Raw genomic sequence first — 24583 nt, 5'->3', positions numbered from 1 at the left:
TATACATTATAATAGTTCATATTAGACTTGCTCTTCTTAGGAAAAAAGTTCAATCATGTTTTAAAAGAAAATCCCTAAACAAATAAATGTAAACTTAAGAGGAGTAGTGCCCCTTTTGCTAGTCATCTTGATGTTCTTACTTATTTTTTTCCTTCTATCACATTTGAGCTTGTTAAAGCAGGATTGGCATTAGCACTCTTTGGAGGAAGCCAGAAATACGCAGATGACAAAAACAGAATTCCAATTCGGGGAGATCCACATGTCCTTATTGTTGGAGATCCAGGCTTGGGAAAGAGTCAGATGCTACAGGTAGGATTATATGTAGGATGCTACAAGTAATCACTTAATATTTGACCTTTTGCTTAGTATACACATGAATAATTCACAAATGAATTTGCTCAAAGCATGTTGTGTTTGTGTTCCAGAGGATATAGTTTGTCTGGTGATATAAGTGAATTGGGGTTTGTGTGAGTAATCTGTAACTTGTATCTGACCATCTTTTCAAATTGAGCCAGTCTTCTGTCTCATTGGCTGCATAGGCATGCTGGTTTGTTGAGATGTCAACTATTGTAAAACGTAAGCCATTTCCAAACCCCTTTTTTGTATTCAGCATTGCTTTGCTAGTTTTTATTGTGAAGGGTCACCCATTCTCTCTTTACAGAGCTATATAAACAGTATATTGGGCTTTAAGAATAGTCAGGTGCCATTGCTGCCCTGATTGCAAGGCTGGTGGGGTACCTTAGAGTTTAGGAAATGCAGGCCTGCTCCTGGGAGGGAGAGCACATGCTGGGTCCTTTGCCTTGAGGCTTTTATCTCTCTTGCAGGTGTCAATTTTAGGGGAGGACTCAGGGGAGGGTTTCAACAGAACATTCATCAGTTTTCTAGGTATGCTCTTTCAGGATTTTGGTCTTCACTGATTGGTCAGCAATAGGCAGTGGAAGTTCATCCCAGGCAAACCCGCTGAACCTGTCCGCAAAGCCCCCTTTTCTCTGACTCTTAGCCAAAGCAGACCAGCCTACGCTCATTTTCCTAGCCTTCCCTTGTTTCACTGTTCCCAGCTTTAATAAACATCCTCTAAAATAAAATAAAAAATTTAAAAAAGAATAATCAGATAAAGGTAAGAGTTCTTTGGAATACATTTTAACTACTTCTGAATCCAAAGGAAATCAGCTCCTGTGGTCAGTCTGTTGGTCCTCAAGAAATTTCTGCTACTGTCAGTCAGTCAAGCTGTCCTCCCTTCAAGGACTTATGATGGCCCTAGAAGGTGCTGCTTGGTGGAATGTTTGTGGTTTTCTTGGAGTGACACCTGGTAAGCCAGCCATAATATCCTTTCTAAGCATGCTCATGTCATCCATCCCATACCCCTCCCCCCATGTGGAAAAATTCGACCAGACCAGGGGCTCTCTGGCTTTTTGGTAAATTGTAGTCCTATGACTACTGAATCATGTTTGGAGCTCTTTGAAAATATTGTGGCCTTCCCAGGCCAATTGAATTGAGTCTCTGGGTTAGGGTCCCATTATCTGTACATAAATGATTCTGATGTGCAGGGAGTATTGAGAACTGCTTTTATCTTGTCATTACACTGTAAACCCATTGTCCTTCATATCAGATGATTCTTTATTTCTTGTGGTTAAGTGTAAAACCAGTCATTTAAATTTTTAATCTGACATTTTATCCATGTTTCAATATTTTTTTGCTTTTGACTAACTGGGCATATATATATTTAATTTTATACTGAATCCTTGCTACAAGCCTGGCACGGAGCACAGAGTACCTAGCCAGAATTTGGATATAAAAGGTAGACTTGGGGATCCAAATTGTTGTACTTTCTTTTCTGTCTTTTGTAGCATTGTGTGTGTATGATTTTTTAGTTAGCGTATTATAGGTGGAAGCCTGGTTTAACCTCCACAGTGTCTGATTATCTCTACAGATCATTTAATTTCTGCATTTTGTTTACAGTATATAAAATGTCATTTTTCTCTTTTTTTTAAAATATATCTTTATTAATTTCAGAGAGGAAGGGAGAGGGATAGAGAGTTAGAAACATCGATGATGAGACAGAAACATCGATCAGCTGCCTCCTGCACACCCCCTCCTGGGGATGTGCCCACAACCAAGGTACATGCCCTTGACCGGAATCGAACCTGGGACCCTTCAGTCTGCAGGCCAACACTCTATCCACTGAACTAAACCTGTTAGGGCATTTTTCTCTTTTTTATTGATAAAATATGTCTTGACAGATAGAGTATGGTTCCAAAATACATTAAATGGCACTGAAAATGTTTTCATATCAAGAAATGACACTGAACATTTTTTATGTTTTTTGGACCTGAGAATAATGCCTTTAAAACCCCTAGCTCAATTTAAAAATAAAAGCTGTATGCCCTAACTGGTTTGGCTCAGTGGATAGAGCATCGGCCTGCGGACAGAAAGGTCCCAAGTTCGATTCCGGTCAAGGGCATGTACCTTGGTTGTGGGCACATCCCCAGTTTGAGGTGTGCAGGAGGCAGCTGATCGATGTTTCTCTCTCATCGATGTTTCTAACTCTATATCCCCCTCCTTTCTTCTCTAAAAAATCAATAAAATATATTTTAAAAAATAAATAAATAAATAAAAATAAAAGCTGTAATATTAGTGGAAATAAGGTGTTGTAGATAATGGAGGGTATTGTATATAAGTCTGCTAGTTCCACTAAGCCAGGGTTTTTAAAAATTAGGCTATTTCCTCAAAAAATTAAAAATGAAACTCCCATTTGACCCAATAATCCCACTTCTAGGAATATATCCCAAGAAATCAGAAACACCAATCAGAAAGGATATATGCAGTCCTGTGTTCATAGCAGCACAATTCACCATAGCTAAGATTTGGAAACAGCTTAAGTGCCCATCAGCAGATGAGTGGATTACAAAACTGTGGTACATCTACATAATGGAATACTACGCTGCAGGAAAAAACAGGAACTCTTACCATTATGGAACTGGAGAGCATCATGCTAAGCAAAATAAGCCAATCAGAGAAAGATAAATATCACATGATCTCACTCATTTATGGAATATAATGAACAACATAAACTGATGAACAAAAATAGAGCCAGAGGGGGAAAAATATTCTAGAATATAATAGAAGTAGTCCTGTGTTTTGCAGATTTTTAATATTTCCTACAACTTTTGTGATCATAATATGTCAGTACAGTTTTGGTAATGTTATCATACTTAAAATCCTTTTATTCTTGAAATATTAATATTTATTGCATGTAATATATGTGAGATCATTTTTCTTGAATAATTGGTGTTAATTGCATGTAACATCATTTAAAATTGTTTTTTCTTGAGATATTAATGTTTATTGCATGTAACATTATTTAAGATCGTTTTTCTTGAAATATTAAGGTTTATTGCATGTAATATTATTTTATTTAAAATCATTTTTCTTGAAATAAAAAAAACTGGGGAAAAACACTAACAGTTATGAGTCAGTTACTTTGTATTTTTAATCCCCTTTTCCTCTAACCATTTAGTGAACTGTCCTATTCAGACTAACAAATAAGGAATTACAAGTAATAAACATAATTATAACTGCTGTTTATAAGCTGGGCCCCATAGGTATTGGGTCGTGTCCTGCCAAGCCCAGATCACACTGACATCGGTCTCCTGGAGTTGCACAGTGCAGAGCCATGTAAAGCGGCCTTGAATTGGGCACTTACTATGTGCCAGGTACCAGGTTAAGTGCCTTAACATACATGATCTCATTTATTCCTCAGGACAGTATGTGATAAAACCTAAGGAAGCTGAAGCTCCGAGAAGTTTTAGAGCCACACAGCCGATACATGGTAGAGTCAGGATTAAAACGGGACTGCCTGACTGAAGGTCCATGCTTTTAACTGTAATGCTATTTGACTACTTTTTTGAACTGCCATAGATTGTTTACTCAGAAGGCAGGCATTCTTGAGCCATTTTATTACCTGATGTTTAAAGAAGCATTGGATACTTGGGAATTAAAATTGGTACTCAAGTTTTTGCTATTTGAACTTGAAAATGAAGCATAAAATGGAATGTGTATTCACATGACCACAGACATCAGAATCAGGCTGCTTGGGTTTGATTGACTCCTGACTTCACACCTTCATGGCTGTGTGAGTTACTTTCTCTGCAGACGTGGGTTTCTGCATCAATATATGGGGATGCAGTAATACCTTCCTCTTACCATGGTGGTAAAAATTGTATGGTAAAGCTCTTAGGAGAATATCTGGCATATAACTAACATTTGTGAGCAATTACTGTTAGCTTTTCCTTTTTACTTTAGCTGATTCTCTTAAACTTTTTGTTTCCTCAGGCAGTATGCAGCGTTGCTCCACGTGGTGTGTATGTTTGTGGTAATACCACGACCACCTCTGGTTTGACTGTAACTCTTTCAAAAGACAGTTCCTCAGGAGATTTTGCTTTGGAAGCTGGTGCCCTGGTACTTGGTGATCAAGGTGAGAAACCAAAGATTAATAATAATTCTGGGTTTGTTTGGGGTTTTTTTTAAGCCTTTTCCTTTTAGTCAATTTCTTTTTTTCTTTTTTCTTTTTTTCTTTATTTTTTTTATTTTTTGTGATGGTGTTAGTTTTGAAAGACATCTTTAGTAAATAAATAAAGGGTCAAGGTAAAATACTGTGGCTTGCTTGGCGAATCTTAATTGCGAAATTTCTTCTTTTGGAACTTCTTTCCTGCTGCATTTGCTGTTCTTTCAGCCATGATCTCTGAGTACTTCCTTCGGTTATATCTTTTTCTTCTTCCTCTTGTTAAAGGATACCTTTCAGCATTTCATATAATACTGGTTTGGCGGTGATGAACTCCTTTAGTTTTTCCTTATCTGTGAAGCTCTTTATCTGGCCTTCAATTCTGAATGATAGCTTTGCTGGATAAAGTAGTCTTGGTTGTAGGTTCTTGGTATTCAGCACTTTGAATATTTCTTGCCATTCCCTTCTGGCCTGCAAAGTTTCTGTTGAGAAATCAGCTGACAGTCATATGGGTACTCCCTTGTAGGTAACTGACTTTCTTTCTCTTGCTGCTTTTAGGATTCTCTCTTTGTCTTTTGCTCTTGGCATTTTAATGATGATGTGTCTTGGTGTGGTACTCTTTGGATTCCTTTTGTTTGGGGTTCTCTGCGCTTCCTGGACTTGGAAGTCTATTCCTTTCACCAGGTAGGGGAAGTTTTCTGTCATTATTTCTTCAAATAGGTTTTCAATATCTTGCTCTCTCTCATCTTCTGGCACCCCTATAATTCGGATGTTGGTACGCTTGAAGCTGTCCCAGAGGCTCCTTACACTATCTTCGTATTTTTGGATTCTTTTTTCATTTTGCTTTTCCGGTTGGGTGTTTTTTGCTTCTTAGTATTTCAAATCTTTGACTTGATTCTTGTGATCCTCTGGTCTGCTGTTGGGAGTTTGTATAATATTCTTTATTTCAGTCAGTATGCTTAATTTCTAGTTGGTCCTTTATCACAACATCAAGGGTCTCACTAGATTTCTTGAGGATCTCACTACATTTATCAGCGGTTTCTAGAAAATTCTTGAAAAACCTAAAAAGTGTGGTTTTGAACTCTATATCCAGTAGTTTGCTTTCCTCCATTTCTGTCATTTGTGTCCTGTTTCTTTGTCTCGGCATTTTTTATGTTTCGCTGTGTAGATAGAGTGGCTTTCTGTGCTAAGTGTCCCAGTTACTTGAGGTAGACACTCTTGGTGTACCCCCTTGTGGGCTTTGTGCACAGTCTTGTTGTAGTTAAGCCTTGATTGTTATAGGTAACACTGGGAGGATTTGACCTCCAGGCCAATTGGCTGTGAGAATCAGCTGTGTCTACGGTGGGAGAAGTTCTGTGCTGAAGACACCCTTATGGAGCAAGACTTGCTTCAGTGGGGCTTTGGTGCTCACTGAGTCTGCCCCCTGCATGTGTCCCTTATAGATCTGAGGAGTTGTAATTGGATAGTCCCACTCTGACCACTGGGTACACTGGCTCTTGGATCTAAGGAGGTGCTAATCTAGCCTTTGCCTGAGGCTACCCAGCAGAAGCCAGCTGTAAAGCAATGCAAGTTGCCCTGGGGCCTTGGGGCAGCTGCAGTTTGTTAAGTTATTTTCAGATTACAAAGGGCAGGGCCTTTCATATGCAAAAGCCTCCGTGCACTGCTTGGGCGGGGCGGGATCCCAGGGTATCAACAAGGCGGGCGGAGCGAGCAGTATGGCTGCTCTCAGTCCTGCCTTCAGAGGTCCTGGCAATCACTGCGAGTGCCTCCGAGGGAAAGCTGCCCTCGAGTTCCGACCGATGCCAGACAGTCCCGTTTCTCCCGTATGAGTCTGGGTCCCCAGAGACTCGCCCGGAACTGGAGCTCAGAGCCTGAGACTCCCTCCCAATTGAAAAAGACAATCGTGTCCTCAGCCGCCAGCCCTCTCTGCATGCACCTCCACACCTTTGTATTTTACTTCTGCACCGCACCTCCTCTGAGTCTCAGTATGCTTTTCTCTTTCCTTCTAGTTGTAGAATTTCCACTCAGCCAGCCTTCCTGTGGTTCTGGATGATGTCCGTTCCGTCTTTTAGTTGTATTTTTGAAGTGGTTGTGCGAGGCAGCAATCTACGGTGTTTACCTATGCCGCCATCTTGGTTTCTCCTGACATCATCTAGTCAATTTTTTTATATTCTGTTCAAGAGGCATTTGGACCGCACAGACCCAATCAGGGTGTTGAGGATGAGTGCCAGAAAGATTTGACTGATAGTTTATAAAAAATCCAATTAGAGGGCTAGAGCAAGAACGAATCTTCAGTTGAGCTTTGTTACTTAAATTTCTCTTTGTGATGCTTTAACCTGTTGGAAAAACATGTTCCTATGAATTTGTCAGGCTCTGCCCAGATTCCAGTCCAGTGAAAGTCATTTATTCCTTCCAGTTTGCCGGTGACCTCCACATTTCTAAATCCAGCACCCATGAGCCATGTTTGGCACAGCTGATCACTGCCCCCTCCAGGAAATGCTTTATCTGATGGTTTCCAGGACACTGCACTCTTCTGGTTTTCTTTCTTCATTTACCTTTCCTTCTCGGTCTTTACCTGTTCTTCATCTCTCTAACCTCTTAGCTGGTTGGCACCTCAGAGTGCTTAGCTTTTGTTCCTTTTTTCTTGGTCTATACTTAGCTTCCTGGTGACTTATTCTAGTCTATGGCTTTACTTATCTATATGCTGAAAATTTCCACATTTATATTTCTTCTCCCCTGAACTCCAGGCACATATTATCGCCTATGCAATATTTCTACAACTCTCTCAGTCTACACATGTCTAAAACCAAGATCCTGCTCTTCCTCTTCAAATCTATTCTTCTTACAGTCTTCACTTCAGTAAGTGACAATTCCATTCTTTAGATTGCTCAAAAGCCCTGGCTGATGTGGCTCAGTTGGTTGGAGCATTGTCTGTGCACCCGAAGGTTGTAGATTGCTCAAATCAGAAGAGCATCTTTGACTTTTCTCATACCCACATCCAATCTGTCAGCAAATCCTGTTGGCTCTATCTTCCAAATACAGCTGACCCTTGAATAACATGGTTTGAACTGCATGGGTCCACTTATATGTGATTTTCCCCCCAATAAATACATACATTACTGTAAACGTATTTTCCTTATGATTTTCTTAAATAACTTTTCCTTTTCTTTCATTTTATTGTAAGAATACAGTACAGTGGGGCCTTGACTTACGAGTGTCCTGACTAACGAGTTTTTTGAGATACCAGCTGTCTCTCCACCGATTTTTTGCATTGAGTTGCTAGAGTAATTTGAGTTAACGAGATCCTTAACGAGCTCTGTCTTGGAACGAATTAAACTCGTAAGTCAAGGCCCCACTGTATATAATATGTATAATACACAAAATATGTTAATCAACTATTTATGCTATCAGTTAGGCTTCTGGTCAACAGTAGGCTATTAGTAGTTAAATTTGGGGAGAGTCAAAAATTATATGCGGATTTCTGACTGCACGGGGGTCCAGTGCCCCTACCCGTGTTGTTCAAGGATCAACTATATATTAAATATCCAGCCTTTTCTCCATCGCTACTACCCTGATCTAAGGCACCATCATCTCTCACATGGATTACTGTGATCTCTCAGCATGCCTATGACTACCCTTGCCCTTCCTATTTTTAATAAGGCAGGGAAACCCTATTAAAACTTAGATCACGGCCGAAACCGGTTTGGCTCAGTGGATAGAGCGTCGGCCTGCGGACAGAAAGGTCCCAGGTTTGATTCCGGTCAGGGGCATGTACCTGGGTTGCGGGCACATCCCCAGTGGGAGATGTGCAGGAGGCAGCTGGTTGATGTTTCTCTCTCATCGATGTTTCTAGCTCTCTATCTCTCTCCCTTCCTCTCTGTAAAAAATCAATAAAATATATTTTTAAAAAAAACTTAGATCACTTTATTCTTTTGTTCAAAACTATCTAGTGACTCCCTGTCTCATTTAGTGAAAGCCCAAGTATTGATAGTGTTCTAGGGTCATTCACATTCTGGCCTTTCACCACATCTTTTGCCTCATTACCTTCTACTTCCCTCTTACTTCCTCTTTTCCAGCTACACTGGCCTTTTTGATATACCATGGTCACCACCAGTACAGCAAGCACATCACAGTCCTGCATCAGGACCTTTGTGTTTGCCCCTCTCTTTGTATGAAACATTCTTACACCAGATATATCTGCAAAGCTTGTTCCCTTTCTTCCCTCAATTATTTCCTCAAATGTTCTGATCCCAGCAAGGCCTTCCCTATATACCAGTGATGGCGAACCTCTTGACACACGTATAATACACAAAATATGTTAATCAACTATTTATGCTATCAGTTAGGCTTCTGGTCAACAGTAGGCTATTAGTAGTTAAATTTGGGGAGAGTCAAAAATTATATGCGGATTTGTGACTGCACGGGGGTCCAGCGCCCCTACCCCTGTGTTAAATGGCATTTACATATATAAAATAAATATCAAAAATAAAAGTCTTTGTTTTACTATGGTTGCAAATATCAAAAAATGTCTATATGTGACATGGCACCAGAGTTAAGTTAGGGTTTTTCAAAATGCTGACACGCCGAACTCAAAAGGTTCGCCATCACTGCTTTATACCATATTTTAAATTCTAATCCCCACTGCCATCATCAGGTCTTATTTTCTTTACCCTACTCTACCTTTTCTTTCTGTAGGACTTACTACCTTCTAATATGCTATAGAGTTTACTTTTTTATAATCTGGCTCCCTACATCAATGATTGTAAGCTTTACATGGGCAAATAATTTTGTCTTTTTAGTGCTATATCTCACATGCCTAGAACATAATAAGATATATAGAAGGGATTTATAAATATTTGTTCATTAGAAGTGACAGTATTTTTACCAGTCACCAGGTGAAGAAAATAATAAATAAGAAAAGGATACTCATTGTGAAACTGCCAAACTTTCCATTAGAAGTTGAAGGTGACCTTCCCATTTATTTGCTGCTATAGTCTTTTCAATGGTATGAGCAGTTACACGCATGGGATAAAATAACATTAGACCATTGTCAATTGAGATGGAGTAACCATTTCATCTCTTCTACATGCATGGTCTAGACAAATGTCCTTATGGAAGCAGGATTTAATCAAAGTGCTTAAAATAAATGTCTATACAGATTTCTTTTATAAAAGTGTTGCTTTAAGAATTTCTCTTCCAGCCTAACCGGTTTGGCTCAGTGGATAGAGCGTCGGCCTGCGGACTGAAGGGTCCCAGGTTCGATTCCAGTCAAGGGCATGTACCTTGGTTGCGGGCACATCCCCAGTAGGGGGTATGCAGGAGGCAGCTGATCGATGTTTCTCTCTCATCGATGCTTCTAACTCTCTATCCCTCTCCCTTCCTCTCTGTAAAAAATCAATAAAATATATTAAAAAAAAAAAAAAAAAAAAGAAGTTGAAGATGATACGGGATTTAGCTATACAGATAGCCAATCTGATTTAAGATGTGGAATGGTAAGAGCTGCCTCTTCTTTCAAATATAGGTAGAGAAGCCAAACACTATGATGGTAAATGTAGCACTGTTGCCCCTGGCGGGGGTAGTTCAGTTGGGTTTGAGCATTGTCCCGATTTGCCAAGATTGCAGGTTTGATCCCCAGTCATGGGATATAAGAATCATCCCATGGATGGGTAAAACAACAAATCCATTTTCTCTCTCTCTCTCTCTCTCTCTCTCTCTCCCTCCCTCCCTCCCTCTCTCTCTCTCTCTCTCGTTCTCCCCCCCCTTTCCCCTCCCCCCTCTCCCTGCCTCCCATCCTCCCTCTCACCCTTCTCTCTTTCTCTCTCTAAAATCAGTAAATTAAAAAGTAGCATTGTTAAAATACAAAGGAATATTAGTCAGCAGAGTTCAGATCTAAAAACAAACACAACTAACATCTTTACTGAACACTTACAGGGAAAAAAAGGAGAAGGATGTTTTGTAATATTTTCCTTTTTCAATATCTAATGAAATAGATCATTTCTTTAAAAGCAACAAGATTTAATAATTGTAGCCAAAGAAAAGAGAAAGTATAAAATTTTCAAAGTTAAATGCTTTAAAACCAGGGATCAGTGAATTTTAATCCACAGGTCAACCTAGCCTTTACCCTGTTTTAGTATAGTCTATATCTAAAAATGGGTGTTCTACTTTTAAAGGATTGTAAAGAACAACCAAAAAACCCCAAGAATATGTAACAGGCTCATAAAATGTAAAATATTTACATCTGCCCCGTTACAGAAAAAGTTTGCCAACTCATGCTTTCAAACTTTGAAAAGTGGCAAAGTAGCAGCTTGACTTTGTTTCTGCACTGTCCCCTCTCCTGAGGCACTGTGCTAGTAATATTGAGAATATCCAGTAATACCTTCAATTCCAGAGAGGCATGGACTGACCTCTGAGCTGGCATGCTTACTTGGTTGTAAGTAAGGGGGTTAACCACAGCAACACCCTCTGGATGTCCACCTAACAGGATGCTCAGGGTATGGGCAAGAAGGGAGGAAAAATATTACAAGGTAATGTTTGAGGGTCTCCAGTAACATATGGATCAGCTATAATATACCTGGCACATAAAATGCCTTCAGTCAGTGGTAGGTCTTCATATTTTGTTTAAAGAGGTTAAGTCGCCAAAACCGGTTTGGCTCAGTGGATAGAGCGTCGGCCTGCGGACTGAGGGGTCCCGGGTTCGATTCCGGTCAAGGGCAATGTGCCTGGGTTGCGGGCACGTCCCCAGTGGGGGGTGTGTAGGGGGCAGCTGATCGATGTTTCTCTCTCATCGATGTTTCTAACTCTCTATCTCTCTCCCTTCCTCTCTGTGGAAAATCAATAAAAAAAATATATTTAAAAAAAAAAAAAAGAGGTTAAGTGATTTCCTTATTGCTGAGAACTACATTAGGACTTCTGACTTTATTATGCATTTCTTTCCAAATTATGCTGCTGTACTATTCCCAAAAAACCCAGCTAAAAAATCACTTTTTTCTTAAAAACTTTCCAGATATCCCTTCCTCTTTTAACCTCCTGCCACCCCCAAAAGAACTAGCGGCCGTCACATCCGAAACAACCGAACAGACTGCGTGGGGCGACCAGGCCGGCAGGGGGCTTAGTGAGGGACGACCAAACGACTGAGCAGGAGGCTGCGTGGGGCGACTAGGCCAGCAGGGAGGGCAGTGAGGGACGACCAAACAACTGAGCAGCTGGCTGCGTGGGGCGACCAGGCTGGCAGGGGGTTAGTGAGGGACAACCAAGTGACTGAGCAGCAGGCCACATGGGGCAACCAGGCCAGCAGAGGGGGCAGTGAGGGGCGACTAGGCCAGCAGAGGGAGGCAGTGAGGGCCAACCAGGCCAGCAGGGGGGGCAGTTGGAGGCGACCAGGATAGCAGAGGGGGCAGTTGGGAGCAACCAGGCCGGCAGGGGGGCAGTGAGGGGCGACCAGGCCGGCGGGGGGGGGGGGGGGGGGGCAGTTAGGGGCAATCAGGTCAGTGGGCAGAGGTGGTTAGGGTGATCAGGTTGGCAGGGGGGTCAGTTAGCAGTGATCAGGCAGGCAGGTGAGCAGTTAAGAGCCAGTGGTCCTGGATTGTGAGAGGGATCCTGGATTGGAGAGGGTGCAGGCTGGGTTTAGGGGACCCCCCCCACCCCCGCATGAATTTCATGCACCGGGCCTCTAGTCTTGTATAATTATGCATACCTTTTATAGTTATTGAAGTATACTATCTTGAATATGTATATATCTTAAAAGTCTCACCTGTTGGATTTAAGTCTTTAAACTTTTTGAGGGTCACTCTCATATGTTCTTCATTTTTGTAACCCTCATAAAATAGTGCTTTCCCTATGGAAAATGCCAAATGAGTAAATGTTACATAAGAGTAAGTTAAATAAGACATTTTATTTCCTGTAAAAAAAAATCAGGAATTCGCCCTGACCGGTTTGGCTCAGTGGATAGAGCATTGTCCTGCAGACTCAAGGGTCCCGGGTTCGATTCCGGTCAGGGGCATGTACCTTGGTTGCGGGCACTTACCCAGTGGGGGGCGTGCAGGAGGCAGCTGATTGATGTTTCTCTCTCTTCGATGTTTCTAACTCTCTATCCCGCTCCCTTCCTCTGTGTAAAAAATCAATAAAATATATTTTTAAAAAATCAGGAATTCTTTATTGTATGACACTTGATCATTTTAACTGCTGGAAACAGTGGAGATATTTTTTATTGTGGGATAATTTCTATTACAATTTACAACTTGACCAAAGAACACTTTTTCCTGTATTTTTTTACTGTGATTATAGGTATTTGTGGAATAGATGAATTTGATAAGATGGGGAATCAACATCAAGCCTTGTTAGAAGCCATGGAACAGCAAAGTATCAGTCTTGCTAAGGCTGGCATGGTTTGTAGCCTCCCTGCAAGAACCTCCATTATTGCTGCTGCAAATCCAGTTGGAGGACATTATAATAAAGCCAAAACAGTCTCTGAGAACTTAAAGTAAGTCTCTTCAAATATTTATACCTTTAATATATTGAATCCCTACAAATCAATATGGAAAAGATAATTGAATGTATATTGGATAGTTCATAGACATTACAAATTTTCAGTAAATGATTGTGGCTCACTTGTCCGATGCACCGTAAGGTTGCTGGTTTGATTCCCAGTCAGCACAAGCCAGAGTTGCTGGCTCGATCCCCAGCATGCAGGAGGCAGCCGATCGATGTTCCATTCTCACATCAATGTTTCTCTTTCTCCCTCTCCCTCCATCAATAAAAGTATATTTAATAAAAATATGTCTTTGAACACGTAATTAAAACAGTGAAGTACTATTGATATCTTCCAGATTGGCAAACATTTCAAATATTAATAATCATTATTGGCAAGGAGATGGAGAATTTAGCATTTTGAAGGACAACTTGGCATGTTTATCACTATTGTAAATGTACACATTGTTTGTTCCTGCCAATTCTTTTCAGAATTATACTCACAAAAATAGTGACTCAAGTGCACAAAGATATGTGGATGTTATAGCGTTGTTTAACACTGCCAAAGATTGGAAACAACTTAAAATGCTCATTGATAGGGAAGTAATTAAACTATATAGTAAGACTGTACAGTGTCTTATGAGAATGAAAGGAGCTTTCTAAGTACTGATAGGGAAATACATCTGTGCTTTACTGTTAAGTGAAAAGAGCACATTATATACTCACTAGAGGCCTAATGCACCAAAATTAGTGCAAGAGTAGGCCTTCCCCCAGCTGCCGGCACCAGCTTCCCTCCAGCACCCTGGCTTCCCTCCGGCCTCGGCTTTGTCAGGAATGACATCCAGAAGATGTCTGGTCTAATTAGCATATTACCCTTTTATTATTATAGATATATGTAGTATGATCCCACTTTATTCCAAAAACAATGTTTATATTTGTGTGCACATATGCTTTCTCTTCTGATTTGTACAGGTTGAACAAAACATACAGGAAGGGGAAAATAGACTGAAGTGATGCAAAAGGGAGAAAAAGACAAAAGAATGCCTCATGAAAAACTGGAACCTTAAATTCTTGTGGGGGGAAAAAGGCTAATTTTCTAATGTTTATTAATGTAATTATTACCTTTAATATAGAAATGGTACACAGTAAAATACATAATTGTACTTTGAGGTTCTAGGTATTTTTTTTTTTTTAAATATATTTTATTGATTTTTTACAGAGAGGAAGGGAGAGGGATAGAGAGTTAGAAACATCGATGAGAGAGAGACATCGATCAGCTGCCTCCTGCACACCCCCTACTGGGGATGTGCCCGCAACCCAGGTACATGCCCTTGACCGGAATCGAACCTGGGAACCTTCAGTCCGCAGGCCGACGCTCCATCCACTGAGCCAAACCGGTTTCGGCGAGGTTCTAGGTATTTTTATATCACCACCACCAAGAAAGTCAATTTATTAGTTTTTCTTAATAAAATAGCAAAGTGCTATATTGGAAAGATCAGAAGGATCCAGTTGAACAAGGTTCCAGGTTTAGACCTAGATTCTAGGTTTTAAGGTACCACAAACCTGCTTTGGGATGTCGGTGAAATTTGTTAATCACTCTGGAATTCAGTTTTTTATCTCAGAGGAGTTATCTCATTGGTGGGTTCAGAGAAGGTGATTAAGTAGTTTGCAGCATTTATATTGTAATGACTAATTAGGTACTTATTTAAGGAAAAATGGGCTTGCCCTGGCCGGGTAGCTCAGTTGGTTAGAGTGTTGTCCCGATATGAGAAGATTGTGGGTTCGATCTCTGGTCGTGGCACATAAAAGAAGCAACCAGTGAATGCATAAATAAGTAGAACAGATTGATGTTTCTCTCTCTCTGTCTCTAAAAATCAATTAAAAAAGAAAAGAAAAAAAATGGGCTTTTTGTTTCTAAATGTGCATAGGTATACTTTGAGTGACTTAATGGGTTGGTGAAGCAACAGATAATAAAAGATTAAGAACTCCTTAACTAGATACCTCTAATGTGTCATTTACATCATTTTAACATAAAAATCCAAAGGTCCTAGATCATGGGTAATAATATAGAACATACAGAATTCAGTGGTTTGGCTGGTGTGAGAAGGCCGTGTGCTCAACCTACCAGAGGGCAGTACATGCAAAACGATGCACATAGTGAAGGGCACATGGCCGGTGTCTCTGGAGTTGGCAGCTGTGTTATCCAAAAGCTATTGCTTGTTTCTATAATCTAAAACCTTGTTTAAGTTCTACATGGAACTTGAGTAATAAACAAGTTTTCTAGGTTGTCAGCTTGTTTTTGTTTCAATCATTGTTTCTTCTGTCTTTCATGCCTTTTTAGAATGGGGAGTGCCCTGCTATCCAGATTTGATTTGGTCTTTATCCTATTGGACACTCCAAATGAAGATCATGATCACTTACTCTCTGAACATGTAATTGCAATAAGAGCTGGAAAGCAGAGAACTGTTAGTAGTGCCACAGTAGCTCGTCTGAATAGTCAAGATTCAAATACTTCTGTACTTGAAGTGGTTTCTGATAAACCATTATCAGAAAGACTGAAGGTACAAATGCTTCTTAATCATTCAGTTCACTTCTGTTTGAATGTCAAAGTTCAGTGTGTTACTGTAGAGCAGTAGTATATAAATTTTCATATTATAAACTTATATTTTATATTATAATACTAGGGTTTATGTAAACTTTACTAGAAATAATCTATATTAACTAGACCAAGAGCTAGAACTACCGTGTGTTTGGCTTACTTGAAGAGTCTTCTTAAATTTTATATTTATCTAAACAAGTTACTTTAATTGAAAGATTTTAGTTGCTACTTGTCCTTGTAATTTGGGCTTTTTTATCATGTGTTAGGTGGTTGCTGGAGAAACAATAGATCCAATTCCCCACCAACTATTGAGAAAGTACATTGGTTACGCTCGTCAGTATGTCTATCCAAGGCTATCCACAGAAGCTGCTCAGATCCTTCAAGATTTCTACCTTGAGCTCCGGAAACAGAGCCAGCGGTTAAATAGCTCACCAATCACTACTAGACAGCTGGAATCTCTGATTCGATTAACAGAGGTTTGTTTAAGCTGTTATTTTCTTAAGAAGGGAGATAGGAGTAATATGGTTTCTCTCAATTTTCTGCATGATTGACTTGGTTTTTCTTTTTACAGGGAGATATTAAAAATAGATAAGTTTTTTTAAAAAAAATATCTTTCATTGATCCGCAGTGGGGATTGAGCCCGCAGCCCCAGCATGTGCCCTGCCTGGGAATCGAACTGTGACCTCCTGCTTTACAGGTCAACACTCAACCGTTGAGCCACACCAGCCAAGCATGCAACTTTTTTTTTTTTAATGACACTTAGGAAACTCCTATAGTGTGAAGAGTGGTTAGGTTAACTAAGGATGTTGGGATTTAAGGTTGAATATTTGAGAACATGGAATGTGTCAAATACCTTGAGTATTTATTTGGTTTGATACATGACAGGCCCATAGGATAATGCCCATTTTTCTAGTATTAATAACATCTATTCACAGCTATGGAATGCTAAGAGGGCTGTGGAAGTTAAAATTAGCTGGGTCAGGGTTTGGGCTTTTTGCTTCTAAAATCTTACTCCTCTTTTTTGTTTTAACAGATTGGTTAGGTATGACTTTCTGAAAGTAAAAGGCAAGGAAAAACCAAGTATATTTCATAATCAAATCTTCTGAAATGAACACTCAGAAAGATATGTTAGTAGATAAAAATAAATTTTAATCCATATTTTAGTATATATACTGCCAAAGTGAGCACTAATCCATATTTTAAATGAGTGATTATTTTCATACTTGTTTTCAAATCACTTTTTTAAAATTCTGACTTTCATATCATAGTTCCCTTCCCCAAAAGTCAATTTTTGTATAAAATAAATAAACAAAATCTTAAACATACTATACCTGTTCAAACAATGTTAAATATACAGGGTGTCCCCCAAAAATGTATACACACTTTGAATGATTATAAAATCAGTATTTATTAACATACAGTTGATTTTCAGAGTTTAAAAGAATTTACAGAAATGAATTCTTTTTTTTTTGTTTTGTTTTGTTTTGTTTTGGTCAATGCCTGTTTTCAAACTGACAACCGTTCTGGTTCAGGCTCTGTTGATAATGGGAACCAATGGAATCGCAAACATCAATCAAGAATCATTTTGTTCGGTATTTGTGTGTATGCATTTCCTGCATTTCCTCAACTCTTGCCAGTTTTGTACCATAAACTTTATTTTTTATCCCCATAAAGAAAAAAATCTAGTGGCACTTCAGGATAAATTTTCTTTGTTCAAAGCTTATACTGGTTTCACCCATTATTTCAAATCAGTTAAACCTGAAAAGGAGTGAAAGTTAAGTGTTATCAGCTGTTAAAGTGCATATGCATTTTTTGGGTGGGACACCCTATATTTATATTTCGTTATCTGAAAATGGTTCACAGGCACGAGCAAGGTTGGAATTGAGAGAGCAAGCAACCAAAGAAGATGCTGAAGATATAGTAGAAATTATGAAATACAGGTAAGATTAAAATTTTTAATGTTTTAAATGAAGTACCAGTCATCTTTCCATCTTAAGTATAGATTTTATTTAGGCCAAGCAAAATTGTCTTTATTTAGCCCATTGGATCACATTTTTCTCTGAAGAAACTATACTTTCTTAGTTTAAAATTTGTGTAAATACTCTTGACACTAAAAAATTTTTTGAATGGGTAATACATTCACATAGTTCTAAAATCATTTCAAAATTACATATTTAGAGAAGACTTGCTCCCATCCTATTTACTGTCCACCCATCCTTCACCAAAACACCCATTACTTTTTTGTAAATAGCATGAGTTATACTGTTCTTTACTTTTTTAAAAAAAAATTGACATTATATCTCGAGATCTTTTCCTATTAGGACATAGAGAATTCTTCTTTTTATAGCTAAATAGTATTCTATTATTTAGATACTAGAGGCCCGTTGCAGGAAGATTCCTGCAAGAATAGGGCTTCCTGCTGGAGCAAAGCAGAGAAGGGAGCGAAACCCGCTGAGGTGGGCTTTGCTCCCACTCCCAGCCGCTGCGGCTAGGTTTGCCCTCCCGCCTCCCCAGCCTTGGCTCCATTCCTGTCTCCACTGCCTCTACTTAGCTCCCTTCTGTAGCGCTTCGCTTCCATGTTGTCTTCAGTCTTCGCTCCCAGCCGGTATATGCAAATTAATCGCCATCTTTGTTGGCGGTTAATTTGCATACCGTGCTGATTAGCCAATGGGAGGCATAGCAAAGGTACGGTCAATTACCATGTTTGTCTATTATTAGATAGGATATCATAGTTTAAGTAGTCCCCCATTGCTAGATACATGAATATCTTCCATTCTTTTCCTTTTACAAACAATTTTACAAAGAGTAATCTCTATAAGATACTTCATACGTGGGTAAGTGTATACCTGTATGAGAAATTCTCAGAAATGATATTTCTGGGTTCAAATATAAATAAATACTTTAGGATGTTAACAAATATTGTTAAACTAGTGGCCCGGTGCATGAAATTTGTACACTGGGGGGGGGAGGGGGGCGTCCCCAGCCTGGCCTGTGCCCTATCATGGTGTGGGAGCCCCATGATCCATCACCCCAAAGAGGTAAGCCTCCACGAGCCTCACGTCCCTGGGGCCAGCGCCTGGGCGAGGACGCAAGCCTCACGCAAGTCCCCAATGCTGCAAGTCCCCGCCCACCCGCGCTGGCTGCGCACACAGCCTCCTGCTGATCGGTTGTTACACGTGAGAGTGTCACGACCATTTGCATATTATCTCTTTATTATATAGATTGTAAGCTTTGTATTTTATATCATTTGGTAGATCATGATTCCTACAAGGTAAAAAAGAAAAAAAATTATATTTTAACCAATAGTATGTCTACCTTAGATTTTTTTTAAAAATATGTTTTTATTGATTTCAGAAAGGAAGGGAGAGGGAGAGATAGAAACATCAATGATGAGAATCATTGATCAGCTGCCTCCTCCAAGTCTCAAACTGGGGATTGAGCCTACAGCTGGGCATGTACCCTGACTGGGAATCGAACTGTGACCTCCTGGTTCATAGGTTGACGCTCAACCACAGCCATGTCAGCTGGGCAGACATAGATTACTAGAGGCCCAGTGCACAAAATTAGTGCACGGGTAGGGTCCCTAGACCTGGCTGGTGATCAGGGCTGATTGGTGCCTTCCGGCTGCAGGCCAGGGCCTTCATTCCATGCTGCCCCCTGATGGTTAGTACACATCATAGCGAGCGAGCAAACTGCCAATATCCCAAACTCCTGAGGGGACACTTTGCATATTCGCCTTTTATATATGTGGATTTTTACTCAATAAAAGCAAAAGCTTATTTTAGGGTGTTTTTTTTCTTTTTTTCAGGCAAATTTTTTTTTAATATATTTTATTAATTTTTTTACAGAGAGGAAGGGAGAGGGATAGAGAGAAACATCAATGAGAGAGAAACATCGATCAGCTGCCTCCTGCACACTCCCCACTGGGGATGTGCCCGCAACCAAGGTACATGCCCTTGACCGGAATCGAACCTGGGAGCCTTGAGTCTGCAGGCTGACGCTCTATCCACTGAGCCAAACCAGTCAGGGCTTCAGGTAAATTTTTAATAGGTTCACACATTCATATGCTTCAAAATTCCAAAGTTCAAAAAGCATACAGTGGAAAAAGTTTGCTCCTACTCTGTTTACTAGTTACCTAGTTCTTCCTTCTCTTGCCCCAGTGGCGGCGACATATCTTTTGTGTTGTGACTTTCAGATATAAAATACCTATCAGAACTCTGTATCTGTGTATTCTTTTTCCCTCTTTATGGAGAAATGGTAGCATGCCACACACATTTATACCTTGCTTTTTTCATTCACAGTGCATCTTGGAGTTCATTCCATATTAGTGCCTAAAGAACTTCCTTTTATTTTTTTGCAACTGCATAATATCCCCTTCTGTGAGTGTATAATAATTTAGAAATTATTCTTTTTAATATGCTCTCATAGCAATTAATATATAAATCTGTTAAGAATCTACTTTTCCACCCTAACCGGTTTGGCTCAGTGGATAGAGCGTCGGCCTGCGGACTGAAGGGTCCCAGGTTCGATTCCAGTCAAGGGCATGTACCTTGGTTGCGGGCACATCCCCAGTAGTGGGTGTGCAAGAGGCAGCTGAATTGATGTTTCTTTCTCAATGATGTTTCTAACTCTCTATCCCTCTCCCTTCCTGTCTGTAAAAAATCAATAAAATATATTTTTTAAAAAATCTACTTTTCCAATGCTAAAAATATATTAAAGATGAAATCATTGTGTTAAGTAATTTCTATTTGAAAGTAAATGGATTATTCCCCCCCTCCTCCCCAAGAGCCCCTGCTCTAGGGCTTGTTTGGCGTCAGAACCAAGTGACATTGCCTCGCTGTCCCCCTGGCTCTAAGTGAAAGTGGTACAGCATTGCTGGAAGAGCATGAGCTTTAGAGTCTGACCTGGAACTACACAGTTAAGCTCTGCTTCTCAGTCCCCTTTTTTGTAAACACACCACGAACAGTGGTGCTGAGGTAGCATGCAGTGAGGCTATAATAAAGTGACAAATGTGGTTCTGGCACATTAGTGGACACTGGTAACTAACACTGTACTTATGACCATTAGCACTAGCTTTGACGATATTAAGATGAGACTGAGCGGATCTCCCTTTCTCTGACCTATATCACACACTAAAGGCTTCAAAAACTGGCAGATCTCACATTATAGTCTTTTATGCCTTCCATCTAAATTTTCTGTTAGCTCTAAGCTGCAGATCCTTTTCTTCCTTTCCTCGTAGGGAGAGAGTTTACCTGGTTGTCTCTTCATTCCTCAGCTGGTATTGGCCTGTCCGTGGAGGCCACTCTGTTCCCTCTGCTGCCACTAGAAGCATGCTGTATGAGTAGAAGGGCACCCATGCCACCTCCTGAAGGTCTAAGCCTTAACCTGTAGTTTGTTTCTTGCCCTATAGGCAAGAAGTTCTTAAAAATGGTAACTGTCCAAAATATTTTTAGCCCCAGCCAATACCATAGTGAATTTCATAGTGGCCACTCAATAGATACATGTTTAAATCTCTGCTACGTGAGGCCTTATGATAATTCCACATTTTTCTTCTTATAATCTGGAGGCCTGGGATGAAAATTTCTATAGCCATGCCACCTTGGGTAACTTTGTTTTTCTTCCTCTCCCATTAAGCATGCTGGGAACTTACTCTGATGAATTTGGGAACCTAGATTTTGAGCGATCCCAGCACGGTTCTGGAATGAGCAATAGGTCAACAGCAAAAAGATTTATTTCTGCTCTCAACAACATTGCTGAAAGAACTTATAACAATTTATTTCAATTTCATCAACTTCGGCAGATTGCCAGAGAACTAAACATTCAGGTATGATAAACCAAATACTTAAGTCTTTTTTATAATGTCAGCAGGAATTTATTAATGTATAACAGAACTTTTAAATATCAAAATATTTGGGTTAAAAGAATGGAATAGGCACCCTGACCAGTTGGTCAGTGGTTAGAGCATCAGCCCTCAGACTGAAGGGTTGCAGGCTCAATTCCTGGTCAAAGGCACATACCTTGGTTGCAGGTTCAATCCAACCAGCTGATGTGTCTCTCACATCTATGATCTATGTCTCTGTCTCTGTCTCTGTCTCTCTCTCTCTCCCCCCCCCCCTTCCCCTTTCCACTCTCCCCTCTCTCCTCTCGCCTCTCTCCTCTCCTCTCCTCCTTTTCATTCTCTCTAAAAATCAATGGAAAAAATGGGCAAGAATTAAAAAAGAAAAAAGAATGGAATAGGTATTTTGAAAAACAAAAACAAACTTGTTTTCTTAAGTTATGAAACTAGCTGTGTATAGCTTTAAAGAAAGTTTTTATCTTTACCTTACTCTTTTCAAAGGTTTCTCAATATCATGATAGTTACGGGGAAATCCCTTGTGGACAAGTCATCTTAATATCGTTGAACCTCAGTTTCTTCATTTGTTAAATGGACATGGTTCCACCTGTTCTACCAAAAGAAAAGTTTAGTGAAAAAGGATGTAATAAGATATTTTTGTTTATTATTTTATTTAGTTTTGTTCATTTTCACCTGAGGATATTTTTTCCATTGCTTTTTCTTAGAGTGGAGGGGAGGAAGGAGAGGGAGAGAGAAACATCGATGTGAGAGAGACACATCAATTGGTTGCCTCCCACCCAACCAAGGCTGGCCTACTTTCTAACCACTGAGCAACACTGCTAGGGCTATTTATGTTTTAAATTTATTTCTGATTACAGATGACATATTATATTCATTCAATATTTATATACCTTACAAAGTGACCAGCACAATAAATCTAGTAACCATCTGTCACCATACAGAGTTATTATCTTATTAACTCTATTCCCTGTGCTATACATTACATCCCTATGACTTATTTTATAACTGGAAGTTTGTGCTTCTTAATCTCCTTCCCCTTTTCTTCCATGTAATACAATTTATATGGAAAATTGCCCACTTAATTTCAAAAGTTAGTCAAAATTTTTTAGACGCAAAGCTAAAACAAATATAAAAGATTCCCTGCATTATAGAATCCAAAGTTCATATGTAGAGTTTTCTGTGTAAGTACAAATAATTTTATTTTCCCAAGAAACTTGACAATCGTACATTTGTTTTTGAGAGATTTTAAAAAATCGTATGTTGCAGATTACTTAGTGGTCTCTTTTTGTTTTGTTTGGGCTAACTCTTGATGTTTTCTTCCAGGTTGCTGATTTTGAAAATTTTATTGGATCACTAAATGAGCAAGGTTACCTCTTGAAAAAAGGTCCCAAGGTTTACCAACTTCAAACTGTGTAAAAGGACTATCAAGCTAGGCCCTCCTGGGTTAATTAGCATTTTAAAGCCATCTCAAGAATGAAGGATATGCAGAAAAAAATAACTATTCTGAAAAATGACATCCCAAAAGTAATATTATAAGAAAAGAGTGTTTAACTAATTTAAAAAGTGATAGTCATTTGTTAATTTTCACAATTTCTTCTGTAAGTTAAAAAAAAATGTTTTTAATCTGAATGATGTAATTATAAATTATAGTTTTGTTTTTTACCTGTCTTTGGTTCTTTTTTTAAATTAAATTTATTGGCATGACATTGGCTTCTTTTAGTCCTGTATTTCATAGTTGTTTTTTTGTGAGGGTTTTTTGTTGTTGTTACTCCTCACCCAAGGGTATTTTTCTCATGGATTTGAGTGGAAAGGAGGGAAGGAGGGAGAGAGAGAGAAACATTGATGAGAGACACATCTATTGGATGCCTCCCAATTGGGCCAGGGATTGAATCTGCAACCCAGACATGTGCCCTTGACTGGGAATCGAACCCGGGACTCTTCAGTGCTAGGGCCAATGATCTAACCACTGAACAACACCAGGGCATTGCATACCAAATGTCCACTTGGGGAAACATTCACAGAGTTACTTTTTTAAATCCCGCCACCTCCTCCCACTTGAGCACACCGTGTGCACTGTAAGTTAAACTTTTTTTCCAAGTTTGGTATTATTTTTATTCTATTTTTTGTATAACTTTAAGTAGATAAAGGTTTATTTCTACAGGCCTCAGGAAATGGGTAGAAGTCATAGGACAATCTCTCTTCTCACCAAAAAAAAGTTGCATATATTTTGATATGTTTGTCCTAGAGGGGAAAACTGAAATTTACATTAGCAATGCTGTTCAAGATCCTTACATTAGACTGAAAATCAGGCTGCAGTAGAGATTTTAGTCCTTTGTTCAGGTGCCTGGACAGAAACCAAAAGCTGTTGAGCATTAATGAAGATGGAGGACAGGCACCTGGCATGGAAGGAGGAAGGAATGCAATCTCTTAGAATGGTGTGGTGGTTTTCTTTTTAAGTCATCTCTGTAGGAAGGTGCTGGGCAGGGATCCCAGAGAAAGGGTCCAAGACTCTTTAAATCGGCCTGAGTGCAGGCACTGCCACAGCAGCTGGTACAGGCGAACCTACTATTTCAGGTTCAGGCGGAGCCAGGATGGAATGCAGAATCAAGGGAATACTTAGAGGAAACAATTTTGCTTGGAATGCTAGATGGCCAAGGGAACTCATTAAAGTGCCCGTCTTCTGAAGGAATGAGGACATGCATCTCAGAAGATTTGGCACTGTATCTCACAATCCAGGGAATTCTCACTCAAGTAAATGTGGCAGCCATCTGTTTTGTTGATGGAAATGGTTGGCACTTTACCCATTACCTGGACTTCGATATCTCTATTATCTCCACAGTGCCCAGCATACCATCAAATACCAGACTGAGTTTCTTATAGTTAGCTACTGTCACGGAGTTAATTTTGCCCTTGATTTGCAAAGTCGTGTTGACACACTTGTCTATGTAGCCATCTGTTTCAGCTCTGTCATCAATCACCTGCTTTTGGAGCACTGTCTCCATACCCACAGTGCATGTCAGAGGCATGGGATACTGCCTTCAGGTGGCCCACCGCCCTCTCCCATCTTTCTACCAGATTTGGCATGTCAGCCATAACGCACTACCTCAGGATTGCCAACAGCCGCTCTCCACTTCCCCACAGTTACTTTTTAATGTTTAAATAG

General features: G+C 39.7%; 1 protein-coding gene and 1 non-coding gene across 4 annotated transcripts in view; both read left to right on the top strand.

The window, feature by feature from the left end:
- The window catches only part of MCM8 (minichromosome maintenance 8 homologous recombination repair factor), a 47189-nt gene extending 24065 nt beyond the window's left edge, over positions 1-23124 (top strand). The window contains exons 12-19 of one of the 3 annotated variants that reach the window (XM_070419938.1): positions 169-309; positions 4333-4474; positions 12785-12980; positions 15309-15528; positions 15833-16042; positions 17430-17506; positions 21201-21390; positions 22744-23124. In XM_070419938.1, the coding sequence (XP_070276039.1) occupies positions 169-309; positions 4333-4474; positions 12785-12980; positions 15309-15528; positions 15833-16042; positions 17430-17506; positions 21201-21390; positions 22744-22836 (1269 nt within the window). In that variant the 3' untranslated portion in view covers positions 22837-23124. The remainder of the gene's footprint in view (positions 1-168; positions 310-4332; positions 4475-12784; positions 12981-15308; positions 15529-15832; positions 16043-17429; positions 17507-21200; positions 21391-22743) is intronic. The other 2 variants (XM_070419939.1, XM_070419940.1) reach the window with 2 other exon arrangements.
- Positions 9472-9606, top strand: LOC139014761 (small nucleolar RNA SNORA20). The gene has a single exon (XR_011472315.1). It is a non-coding gene; the product is annotated as a small nucleolar RNA SNORA20 (small nucleolar RNA).
- Positions 23125-24583: the final 1459 nt, after the last annotated feature.

The sequence above is a fragment of the Myotis yumanensis genome, unplaced genomic scaffold (assembly GCF_028538775.1).
Source record: "Myotis yumanensis isolate MYYU_CA2020_CCGP unplaced genomic scaffold, mMyoYum1.0.hap1 SCAF_7, whole genome shotgun sequence".
In the NCBI taxonomy this organism is placed as follows: domain Eukaryota; kingdom Metazoa; phylum Chordata; class Mammalia; order Chiroptera; family Vespertilionidae; genus Myotis; species Myotis yumanensis.
This window is presented reverse-complemented; position numbering and strand designations above follow the sequence as displayed.